General features: G+C 40.2%; 1 protein-coding gene across 1 annotated transcript; it reads left to right on the forward strand.

The window, feature by feature from the left end:
• Nucleotides 1-4,320: 4,320 nt before the first annotated feature.
• Nucleotides 4,321-9,350, forward strand: LOC146449957 (uncharacterized). Its single transcript, XM_085100943.1, has 2 exons — nucleotides 4,321-5,614; nucleotides 8,840-9,350. The coding sequence occupies exons 1-2, from the start codon at nucleotides 4,546-4,548 to the stop codon at nucleotides 8,854-8,856; spliced, it is 1,086 nt and encodes a 361-aa protein (XP_084957069.1). The 5' UTR covers nucleotides 4,321-4,545; the 3' UTR covers nucleotides 8,857-9,350.
• Nucleotides 9,351-12,467: the final 3,117 nt, after the last annotated feature.

Raw genomic sequence — 12,467 nt, forward strand, 5'->3', positions numbered from 1 at the left:
GTAAAAGATAACTAGTCCCTTTTACTTCAGCTACTGTCAGTAGCAATTAACTCACGTTTTAAAAGTTATTTCAGCACAATTTGTGCATTTAGTCATGTTTACTATTGAATTCCCTAATTTACAAGACATTTGTTTGTTAGCTTTCGACAAAACAAAGATTGCAATGTTATGCATTTTACTGTCATAAAATACCCATAGTAACTTTAGAGTATGAGAAAAATATTATTTGACAACCCAAATCTCAGTTGCAAGTACTGTCTATAGAGAATCAAATATTAACATAATAATATTATTATCCCGAGAAATTGGGCATACTTAATCACCTTATCCTTAGGTAAGGAGGCTGTAGGCCATTCTGGCTAAAATCACAGGATATTCTGCAAGATTGAGCGGAATAATCATTTATTCAACACATTGATAACAAAGTACAGGTTTTAATTGCATAAAATTAGCTCAGGAGACAATGTTTGTTTTGAAATTTTTCTCCCCAGCACATAAAATTACATACAGCATATGGTATTAACTGCAGGACACGAAGACCATTACCATATTAAAGCTGCAGTGTTACAGTGTGTTGAATAAGAAAATTACTTGTTGGCGTCCTATAAATGAAATTTAACATTTAAGTCTGTATGAAATAGAAGCCATGTGATGCTTTTAAATCTTTTCCACTCTGATCAAGTATATACTTGCTCAACCAATCACAAATTAAAATTAAATTGCAGAATCTAGTTAAATAAGAACTAAATAATTATATAGCAGAGGAACCTCCAGTGTTGAGAGAAGGTAAGTCATTACAAAAATGAGAAAGATCAATAAAATAGTAAATTATAAAGTAGCAGTCAAATGATAGTTGCAAGCTCAAGTTTTTTGTGTTGATAGTTGTTTTGCTCTTTCACTCAATGAGGGTAAATAAACTATATTATACTATATCCTGTCATTTTTATGGAGCTGGGAGTGTGTACCTTGAAGTAAATGGTACAACTCCAAAAAGGTGAACATTTTGTTACAATTACTGACTTTTGATTATATGTTTCAGAGTATGACAATATATTAAGGAATGGAGGCAAAAGTTTTCTCTTGTAACTCTTGTTTGTTGTATTATTAAGAAAAGCCAAGACGGGATTACAGCCAATAAAGAATCTTACTTGACAACACCAAAAATGATTGAGTATTTTTTAACATTCTCAAGCAGCTGAAAAACGCATTTTGATTATTATTCTTGTAACGGTGAGTTATTTATTGAGCTTCTTTTTTTTTAACTCTCAGGCGGAGGAGCGCCCCCCACTGCCACGTTGGGAACCACGTGGTGGTGGGAGGCCTGTAAGGCCAACCCACCGAGGTGGCAGTTTTGAAAGAAGTATATAAGTGATTGTTAAGGGTGATGTAGTTGTTGAAATAACTATTTAATGTGTTCCGTTTAGAGTATCCAAACACACAAGCTTTAATGAAACATAGAGTAATAAACTAAAGTAAGGACCACTAGACACGTTTGGCATTAATTTGGGGGACACCGCTCGGCGATTGGCGTGACTGGCGACTTCTATTGCGTGACCATTTTAAGGCCTCACTTCTCTGGCACTTCCAGCTGCACCTAGGCCAACAACAGCAAAACACAACAACGCACTGCAACAGCAGCACAGCTAGGCCAGCAGCGCCACTCAAAGAAGAGTATTGGCAGGTCGCAAAACTAGAGCGCTACGAGCTGCCATCTAGGCCAGCAACGCGCAAACCTAATTAACTGAATGACCTATCATGCCTCACCTATCTCACCAGCGCTGCTGGGTCGGACCGGAGTATTGGCAGGTCAATATTACCAAAAGTCATTGAAATGAACTAGAGAACTTAGCTTGGGGAAGTCGCTACGCAGACTTAACCGAAGCGCAAACGCCGATAGGCATCCCCAAGTTTATTTGTTACATCACAAATCAACCCCCAAAGGGAGGGAGGGTGGGTACATTTTTTACAGCGTAACAGTAGATAAAACCACGTCGTAACCAAGTGTGACTTAGAACATTCTATCGCACATTTTAAGCTAGACAGCGTTCAATGTCAGGGCCAATGGCCAGGGTTGTACTATGCTTATGATAGACTTTACATCATAGCAAACGCGACATGAATGCACCATTCACTGGTTTAGCCATACAGAAAAGGCGAACTAACTTGTCTCCAGACAATGTCGCAACATATTACAATGTGACTATTGACTAACGTGACAATGATACAGTGATAAGTCTAAAGTACAGTACGTAGAGATGCCACCCGGGGCTAAGGGCGTCACGTTCCATTTACTGCGTTTTACAATTGTATTGTAAAACTTTCAATAATTATTGCCATTACAATTTTGGTGGGTGGAAGGGAAACGGTGAGTTTTGGTTTGCAGCATTGAATATTGATTATGAGTTGAAAGCACAACAATGACCTGTTAACATTGGAAGAACGGAGTAAATAAATAAATTATTAAAAATAAATCACTTTATTTAAGTGTCAATGTCTTTAGCGCAGAGCACTTATTGGGTACACTTTCCAAATTGAATTGGAATTTAGAAATGTTAATACCTAATTTAGGTTACTTCCAGTAACCTTAATCAATAATGGAATTGGCATACAATTGGCCAACAGAATCTAGGATACAGTGTTCTTGTAAGAGGAACAAACATGCAAGGTGGTTGCTGTTTGGACATTCAGGGCACAGTTGCTCAAAGCCCGATTAACCTAACCCTGGGGTAACATGAAAATTGATTCAAGTTTAATTACTAACGAATAAAGTTTTGCCAAAAGATTTTTTGTCCCTCAGTTTTGACGTCGACTTGTCTTTATCATTAGCTTACAATTAGCTCTTAAGGACCTTCTTAGTGAGCATGCTGTAAACCTTGATAACTTTTAATCGTGGATTAGTGTTAATCGGTTTTTGAACAACTGGGCCCAGGTTCTTGCATACTAAAGGAATTAGAAAAGAATTAAAAAGTTGTAAATTGATGCCAATTGATTTTAACGTTAAGTGATGTACATTTCTTTTTTGTTTCAAGGAGAATTAAATGTTCCAATTGCCATGAGTGCGGACACTCCTAAAAGGAGTGCACCTCACCCCATTTTCAGAGGGGTGCTGCTAATTGGTGCAGCTGCCGTGGCCGCCATAGTGGCCAAAGAAAAAACAGGAACGGCCACAGCCTCAAATAGCAGACACCATGTAATTTACAATTTTTTTTAAATTTTTTTTCGTTTTAAACTTTTGTTACCTTCAGTTCTTTTTTGTCACCTTGAATTTATGCTTCAATTAAAAGGATGGAAACAAAAAACCTTACAGCTCTAGTACTGTTGTGTTTCTTTCTTTATTTGAATATTGACCATCACTGAACTAACATCACCTTCCAAAGATTCAATTTGCATCACAACCCATATAGCTAAGCCTTTAATTGAAAATTTTGAGAGGAAAATTTTTAGTGGAAAAGTTTAGTCAGTAGAAAAATCATTTTGGTTTGGTTTAGTTTAGTTTTTTTCTACCTGAAACTAGATGTACTGGTTTATTAAATAATCTCCTCTTGAAGATATGATAAAAGGCATTAACTGTACCACTGTTACTTCAGAGTTTGCTTTTTGATCACAAATTAAAGTGATTTAAGGACGGTGCCTACTAATAGCGAAGTATTTTTACCCAGTCTATCACTAGTGGGAAAAGCAGATTTTAGTAGCGGCTATTGAAATCCAAAAAGAAAATTGGGGGTAACCGGGCATCCTTTAAGAGATAACTAAGCAACAATTATTCTTAAAAGCAGCAAAATACAAAACAATGTATGACACTTTTTTCCAAATTGAAGCTTTATAATCTCTGAAAAATGCATGGCTACCCCCAATTTTCTTTTTGAATACCAAAATAATTTGCTAAGTTCTGCTTTCTCTCCATGGTTTTAAAGCACCCAAAAAATCCCTGTATTAGTAGGCACCACCTATAGGAAACCGGAGTAACTCGACATGGAAAGAACGTATGCGTAGTAACAATAGTAGGCACCGTTCTCAGAGACTAATGCTTGAAACATCAGCATTTGCATTTGTTGATGATGGTCAGTTTACCTTTAGTTCAAATAATAAAAAAAAATTGCTATAACAATAATAACAGTCTCATCGTTTACAGGTTTCATGAGTCAACTAAAATGGTAACAAATTTTTGTATACCGCGGCTTGCTCCTTCTTTACGAACTCGATCTTACCTCTTTGGAAACATCCACATCCTTCAGATAACACGTTTAGGAAAGCATGGCCATCTGAAACTTCTACACATTTTTTAATAGTAGTGGCATCATCGCAGGTTATGCTATTTCACTTCACAAACCTCAATAAGATATAATAGCGTATTCTCCCCGTTTTCCCGCCAATTCAAGCCATTTCAAAGTCAAATCGAGGCTATAGAGCCTCGCTTCCGTGTTCTCCCCTTTCATTCTCCAAAATGGCTTCGCGCTAGTTCGCTTCCCGCTGCTCGTCGGCTAAAAGAATTCGCTCGAATCCTTCGCAAATTCAGCCATCCTGCTTGGAAAAGCTAATATACAGATGGCAGATAACGAGGAGATTTCTACTGCGGTTTCAGATGAGGCAAACACCCCAGATAAGAGGGTTAATTCTACGCCTTCAACGGAACGGTCGAAAGGCTCTCAGTTACCTGCTTCACGGAGGCAAAGTCAGGAGTCCTCAAGCAGTTCTAGTAGTTCCAGTGAGTCTGGCTCTTCATCGAGTGAAGACATAGACTCCAGCAAGTCGGATAGTAGACACACGGCTCACAAGAAACGTCAAAAACTAGCTGAGCGAGATACTAGTAACAACACCCCGCCGAAGCACGAGGGTGATGAATACGTGCGTTTTGACACGGAAACCAAAGCCTGTCACAAGCTTGACTTGACAAAGGGCATGGTGAAATACGTGAATGATAAATTCACTACTTGTGTGAAAGACAAATCCATTCATGAGACAGTCCTGGATTCCAACTCAGTACCCAGTATCGATTGTCTCAAAACCCCAGCAGTCGATGATTATTTGGACGAGATATTTGAGTCTCTCAGGAAGTCATATGGTCGTGAAAGTGACAACAATCTATTCAAGGTTCAGTCCCGACTCACTAATGTCATGGGACCACTTGGGAAATTATGGCTTACTTTAGAAAAAGTTCGCACTGGGGAATCCAGTGAAGATCTCGATTTATTTGACTGCCTTAGGCTGGTGGAACAGTGTGTCTCTCTTCTGGGACAGGCAAAAGTAAGCCTTTCTTATACACATAGGCTGGCAGTCCTGTTTCGCCTCACAGGGGACATGAAGAAAGCCAAAAAACTTCTTACTAAACACGGGACTTCATTAACCAAGTCTCATAAGACTTTGTTTGGGAAAAAGTTCTACAAGGCTCTCCGTACAGCAACAAAGATTAGGAAATCTACAAAGGAGATTTCACACCATATTACTGGTTCCACTTCCCGGCCGTCCCCTCAGGTCTCCCGAGGCAAAAGGTATTCTAGGCAAGATTCCAGAAGCTTTCAGCCCTTTCGTCGTGGGCCCTCATTTCAGAGTAGAGGTGGGGGCAAGTCTGTCTCCTTCCGAGGAAAGAGCTCTAACTACAAAGGATATCCAAAAGGCAAGTCAGTTAAATTCAGGGTCAAAAAGAGAGCACCTGAATCAAAAAGACAAGCTCCAGATTGCAAAAGAAAATTCTGGAGACGTCATTTCAGATAGTCCCAACGGACATCCAACCAGCTCTAAGAAAACTAGGGTTGGACACATCAGTTTTAAGCAGGTCTCTGCCATTGGCAGGGAGACTCCAGTTTTTTTCAAACCAATTGGAGATTACTGACACAAGATCAGTACATTTTACAAATAGTCACTGGTGTGGTGATTCCCTTTCAACAAACTCCACTCCAGACAAATATGCCCCCTCATATATCTCACAATCAGTCAGAGAAAGAAAACATAGAGCAGGAAATTGCAGCAATGTTGCAAAAAGGGGCGATTCAGGTGGTCTCTCCAATGAAAGGGGAGTTTATCAGTCCAATATTTCTGGTTCCGAAGAAAGACGGGGGGAGCAGACCAGTGATCAACCTCAAGAGGTTGAGTTCCCACATAGTGTATCAACACTTCAAAATGGAGGGATTGCACCTCCTCAAACATATAATTCAGGTAAAGGATTTCATGATCAAGATAGATCTCAAAGATGCTTACTTTTGTGTACCCATGAGCCAGCAGCATCAGCCTTTCCTGAGGTTCATTTGGGGGGGCACACGGTATCAGTTCACTTGCCTCCCTTTTGGTCTAGCTCCTGCCCCTCTTTACTTCACAAAGCTGTTGAAACCAGTGGTGGCCCTGTTACGCAGACTTGGCCTGAGGATGATTGTCTATCTAGACGATATCATTGTGTTCAATCAGACTCGGGAGGGAATATTGCGGGACAGGGACTCAACCCTTTGGTTACTTCAGAATTTGGGTTTTGTAATCAACTGGAAGAAATCAGTGTTAGATCCTTCACATTGCATGGAGTACCTAGGCTTTGTGATAAGTTCAATGGAAATGAACTTATCATTGCCTAAGAAAAAAATGAATCAACTCATCCAGTCTTGCAGAGACCTGATTCGGGAAAAAACTGCCTCCGTCAGAACCCTAGCCAAAATAATTGGGAAACTGACTTCGTCAATGCAGGCTGTTCTCCCTGCCCCCTTGCATTACCGACACTTGCAAATGTTGCAAGTGAAAGGTCTGCTAGCAGGAAAGAGTTACGAGACAATGGTATCACTCAACCAGAATTGTCAGAACGACCTTCAATGGTGGGCGGATCAGATTTCCACCTGGAATGGTCGGTCAATAATTACTCCAGCCCCCGACCTGGTAATAACGACAGATGCATCACTGCAGGGCTGGGGAGCAGTCTGCCAAGGGGTTCGCACGAGGGGACTTTGGTCTCAGCAGGAATCAAACACCCTTCATATCAATGCATTGGAGCTGAAAGCAGCATTGTTTGCTGTGAGAGCTTTCACTGCCAAAGAAAGGCAGTTGCATGTCCACCTGAGAATGGACAACAGGACAGCAGTGGCTTATGTATTGAAAATGGGGGGGACACGATCCTCGGTATTGGTAGGGATAGCCCAGGAATTATGGGGTTATGCTCTGACCAAACAAATTACACTGACAGCAGAATATCTTCCTGGAAAAAACAATCACGAGGCAGACTGGGAGTCCGGGCACTTCCGGGACTCGAGCAATTGGAAACTGAATCCCAGCATATTCCAGGCACTAGACCAACTCTGGGGGCCCCTAGAGATAGACCTGTTTGCCGACCGTCTCAATGCTCAACTGATGAACTATGTCAGTTGGTTTCCAGACCCATTTGCCCAGGCAACAGATGCCTTTCAGATTCCTTGGTCGAAACTGAAAGGTTACAGCTTTCCACCTTTCTCAATGATTTGCCGTTGTCTGGCAAAGATCAGGAAAGACCAGGCAACAATAGTTATGATAACACCAACTTGGCAGACACAAGCATGGTACCCAGTTCTACTAGAAATGTCTTGCAGACAGCCAGTTCTGCTCCCCCCTCTCGAGAACATCCTTATGTCTCCCAGTCAACAGCCACACCCCCTTGTTCTACAAGGAAGCTTACAACTAGCGGCTTGGATGGTTTCAGGCAAAACATCCTTGCAAAAGGAGTTTCAGAGCAAACTGCTCAGTTACTCAGCTCCCACTCCTGGCGCAAGGGAACTACGAGCGCTTACAATAGCGCCTGGTCACAGTGGTGTGGCTGGTGTCATCAGAGAGAAATTGATCCATTTTGCTCCACTGTGGCCTCTATAGCTGATTACCTCACAGAAATGTTTAATAAAGGCAGATGCTATCGTACAATTAATAACCACCGCTCAGCAATCTCAGCATTTCACAAGCCCATTGAAGGCTGTAAGGTTGGGCAACATGAGTTGGTTTGCAAAGTATTGAACGCATGTTTCAATGCCAGGCCACCACAACCAAGGTATGTGGTGATGTGGGATGTTGATAGGGTGCTAGATCATATTTGCACTCTAGGATGTGATGCCAACCTTTCGGACAAACAGTTGACCCTTAAGCTGAGTATGCTGCTTGCTCTTGCTTCAGCAGGCAGACCTCTGACCTTCGGGCTCTTGATTTAAGATACATGACAGTGAAAGAGAGCTGCATAGTCTTTGAGCTTGGTCGGTTAACAAAATCTAGGAAGAAAGGTCAGTGTCCCCTTAAGGTGACATTCACTGCCTTTGACACTAACCCTGACTTATGTGCTGTCTCAACCATAAATTGTTATTTAGAACGCACTAAAGGATGGCGCTCTGATTGCAATAAAAATCAGCTACTGTTGAGCTATATCAAACCACATAAGGAGGTAGTTCCTTGTACAATTGCTGGGTGGTTAGTACAAATGATGAAAGAATCAGGGGTTGACACCTCTGAGTTTCGAGCTCATTCAACCAGAGGTGCTTCAACCTCTAAGGCCAAAGCTAAAGGGCTCTCATGTCAGGAGATAATGTACATGGCAAAGTGGAAGAAAGAGTCCACTTTCAGAAGACACTATTTAAGGGATATTGTCTCTGAGGGGGCAGGACAGGATGCCTTCCAGGCCACGGTGCTCCAGGAAGGTTAGGTGCTTTGAACATACGCTATTATATCTTATTGAGGTTTGTGAAGTGAAATTGGAAATTTCATCAGTGCGCGAAGCGCACGCATTGAAATTATAATTTCACGAGCAAACCGAAATAAGATATAATAGCGTCCCACCCTGTCCCACCCATTTATGTTCCCTATTAGGGATTTAAGAGACAAAATCTTATTTCGGTTTCCTTCCTCCTTCCAGGTGCTAAGCACAACTAGGATGTGTAGTGACAGTCAAGACCCTTGAAAGAGGCCTAATGGAGACTTACAGTGACTTGATCAATGTTGTAGTTTTTCTTATTCAAGCTGCATGTCATGCATTTTTTGATAGTTACGATATTCCACTCTTTGGGAATGTTTGAGCACACGTTTGTACTCCATTATTGTTGCGTTTATCACTTCATTGTTTATTATCAATGTAGTGCATTCGTTTTTCACGTGCAAAGCGGTTACTACATAACAATAAAGTTATTTTGTTTCCTATCCTACGTCTCAACTCGTCTTCTTCCGCTCCCTTGCGCTCACCGATTTTGGAGAATGAAAGGGGAGAACACGGAAGCGAGGCTCTATAGCCTCGATTTGACTTTGAAATGGCTTGAATTGGCGGGAAAACGGGGAGAATACGCTATTATATCTTATTTCGGTTTGCTCGTGAAATTATAATTTCAATGCGTGCGCTTCGCGCACTGATGAAATTTCCAATCCATTAGGGTAAATTTACTCGCAATTTCTTCCGCTGCTAGTTTAGCTTTGGAAGTGGTACATGTACCTATGCTTTCCGTAGACCACACAGTAACCTCTTGGAAGTCGTGTTCCTGTACTAAAACGAGAAGTTTTGCCTCTACGTCGTAAAATAAACCGCAAATTCAATTTCGACAGCCCTCGTTGAATAACTTGAAGTGTACCTGCGTAAAAACTGGCGTCAATTTCCATTCAATGCAAAGACATCCTATACATTTAGTTTGGCAAAGAAATATGTAGCGACCGCGGACTGGCGCGCAGCAATCTGATTGACAGCTTAGTGTTCGCATTAATGCCATTGGACAAGAAAGGGGGTGTGCGAGGAGGTGTGACAAAAAGGCCTGGTCACTGAGCCATGGGAAATGTTCAAATGGACAAAAGTTTTGAATCTCTGTTATGTTTACTAAGTTTACTAAGTTTAACAAATTACGGTGCAGCGAGTATTGGAGTGGAAGGTTATCTTCAACAGTCCAGCGTTTTGGAATTTTGAATTCTACCAAGGTAACACTAATTTACCCCTGAAAAACACTGGATGCCTGACTGAAGCCCATTACGCTCGAACTGTCAGTGCTCGAACACTGTATTACTAAAGAGGAATTTACCGTTTTTATCAAGTCTCGCGATAAACCAAACATTCCTTTCTACTGCCTACTAACGGAGCACCATAGTTTCTTTATAAACTAACCATTATCCTTATGTAGCGTAATGTTTCGTGTGGAATTTGGTCGCTAAACAAAATACGCAAAGATTTCGGCACAAACCAAAAAACAATAATTGGTTTTTTTGGTTTGTGCCGAAATCTTTGCGTGTTTTTATTTTAATGTATACACTCGATTGCAAAAACGTTAACGCCTAAAAAGTAAAAACCATGAACGATCAGACCCAATGGCTTTATGGGTATAAGTGTAGTCAATTTATTTGCATAATGTTCTCTACTCGTGCGACGGTTGTTGACCAAAATTAGTTACACGTGGTAAATGATGGAAACTGTCCAAGCTTTCCTTAAAGTGTTCAAATTGGCCAACAAGGGCCAATTTGAGTGATACACAATTCGCGATTTGCCTAAGTTCAAAACATGCAATGAACTTAAGCAAATATATATATTTGGTAGAAAATTATTCGGAAGAATTAAGTTAGCACTGTACTTTTTATTGCGAACAATGAGAATGGTAAATTATTGATTATGGAAATGAGTTATTGTTTAAACACTACCCACAATTCCGTTGGGTCTCCTTGTTCACGGTTTATGCTTTTTAGGTGTTTTTGCAACTGAGTATACACACCACTAGTACAATGTATCATACTAGCACTCTTCCACAAACTACAAGAAAGCAATATTATGCAATTATACAGTCGAACCTCCCGAAAGCAACCACCCATAATACCAAGGATATGTGGTCGCTTACTAGAGGTCAGACCACAGGGGGTCTAAATTTCGGGTAATTAACATATGGTAATTGCGGGGACCTAACCCTTTTGCTAGTGCTTATCGAAACTTAAAGTAATAACTTTCCTTTAGACTGCCTAATTTAGGAGGAAACAGTAAACGGCATTTCTGCAATTATCGGCTACACAGACACATTGTGTGGGCCCCCTAAGATGTAGTACACAATTTCGAGCTGAGCACACTCTTTTTTTATTAGAAATGACGTGTTTTCCTCATCTTTCACTGCGCAATTTTTACTTAAAGTGTTCATTTATATTGAAAACCCGATAAAGTGACAAGATTTTGATTTTCATATAGGCTTACTTTCATAACTTCAAAGTGACTTTTGATCAATTCGCGCTCACGTGTTCTTTGTTCTTTGTTTTAGTCTTATGTCTATCACTCTTTCTTTAGCTGCCCCCGCTCTGTTTGTTGTCTGTATATACAGAAATATACCGATTCATAATCTTATGGTGATTTTCACACGTATTCTAATAGAATAGAAACGCATATTATTTTCGATTTTTATTCACAGTTTTCATCAAAACATTCTCAGTTTCGAGCACAGTGTTTTAAACCATAAGAAAAGACTTAATATGGGAAAAATAAACTATATTATTATTATAAATATCAGTAGTAGTAGTATTCCTAATGTGGATTTGAATCAAGATTTTATGGGACTTGTCGTGGATGGGTCGATGGATCTTGGGACGCACATCTGGCATCCCCCACAGATTTTTTTTTGCAGGGGGGATGACATCACAAAGAGAGATTTAGCCTGGGATCTGGATAGCCTGGTGACATCGAACACACTCTCTAATCTAGGATTATTACTAATTATTAATATTATTCTAATACATGTATCTTTGTTTGCACCTGAAGTCAAAGCTAGCTGCCATGTTGTATGATAAGGAGTGGTTAGCTCTATTTTCATGAAAATCCCTCAAGAAAAAACAATTCTACGTATTATCATCCAGCATGGCCGCCTTGTCACGTGGTTACAAATCAAGTATTAAAATGGTTTTATTAAATGCTGTAGCTGTATGCCTGGCAGCCGGAAAGAGTCGTGGGACAGTTGGTCGTAAAACACTTAATAGTGGGGCATCTTAAATAATGGGCAATTTTTCAGCAAGGAATCTTGTGATAAGTTTTTTTTTGTGCACTCAAATCAAGTTGATTGAGAAGGCATGAATGCTGTTTTATCAATCTGCTTTTGTCTCCTTGTTCTTATTCTATAGTAACTAATACTTACATTAACATATTAAACATTATTTAATGTTATCAATACATTTGCTTTGTCGATGCTTTTGCCTTATTTAATAGTCTACAATTTTTAATTTTTTTAGGAGAACCCAACAAAGTGGACATCACGAGCAACTGGGCAGTGCCCCAGTGGTTGCGGATACACTTATTCTAATGCATGGATGCCAAATATTTTCCCGAATTGTGGTTTTAAAATTGGCGGGAAGCACGAGCCCAAATTGAAGAAGCCAAAATTAGACACAGCCCCACCAAGCTGTACTGTTCTTACAGTTGAATCACCACAACTCAAGTTGTTTTCTGTTCAAATCAATTCCAAACACAATAGAGTGTTTGTAGTACAATCAAGCTCTGATTTTGTCTGTCACTCAGAGAAATGCAAAGAAAAGAGAGCAGTTCATGT

Source organism: Pavona decussata, unplaced genomic scaffold (genome assembly GCF_977016875.1).
Source record: "Pavona decussata unplaced genomic scaffold, jaPavDecu1.1 SCAFFOLD_534, whole genome shotgun sequence".
In the NCBI taxonomy this organism is placed as follows: Eukaryota; Metazoa; Cnidaria; class Anthozoa; order Scleractinia; family Agariciidae; genus Pavona; species Pavona decussata.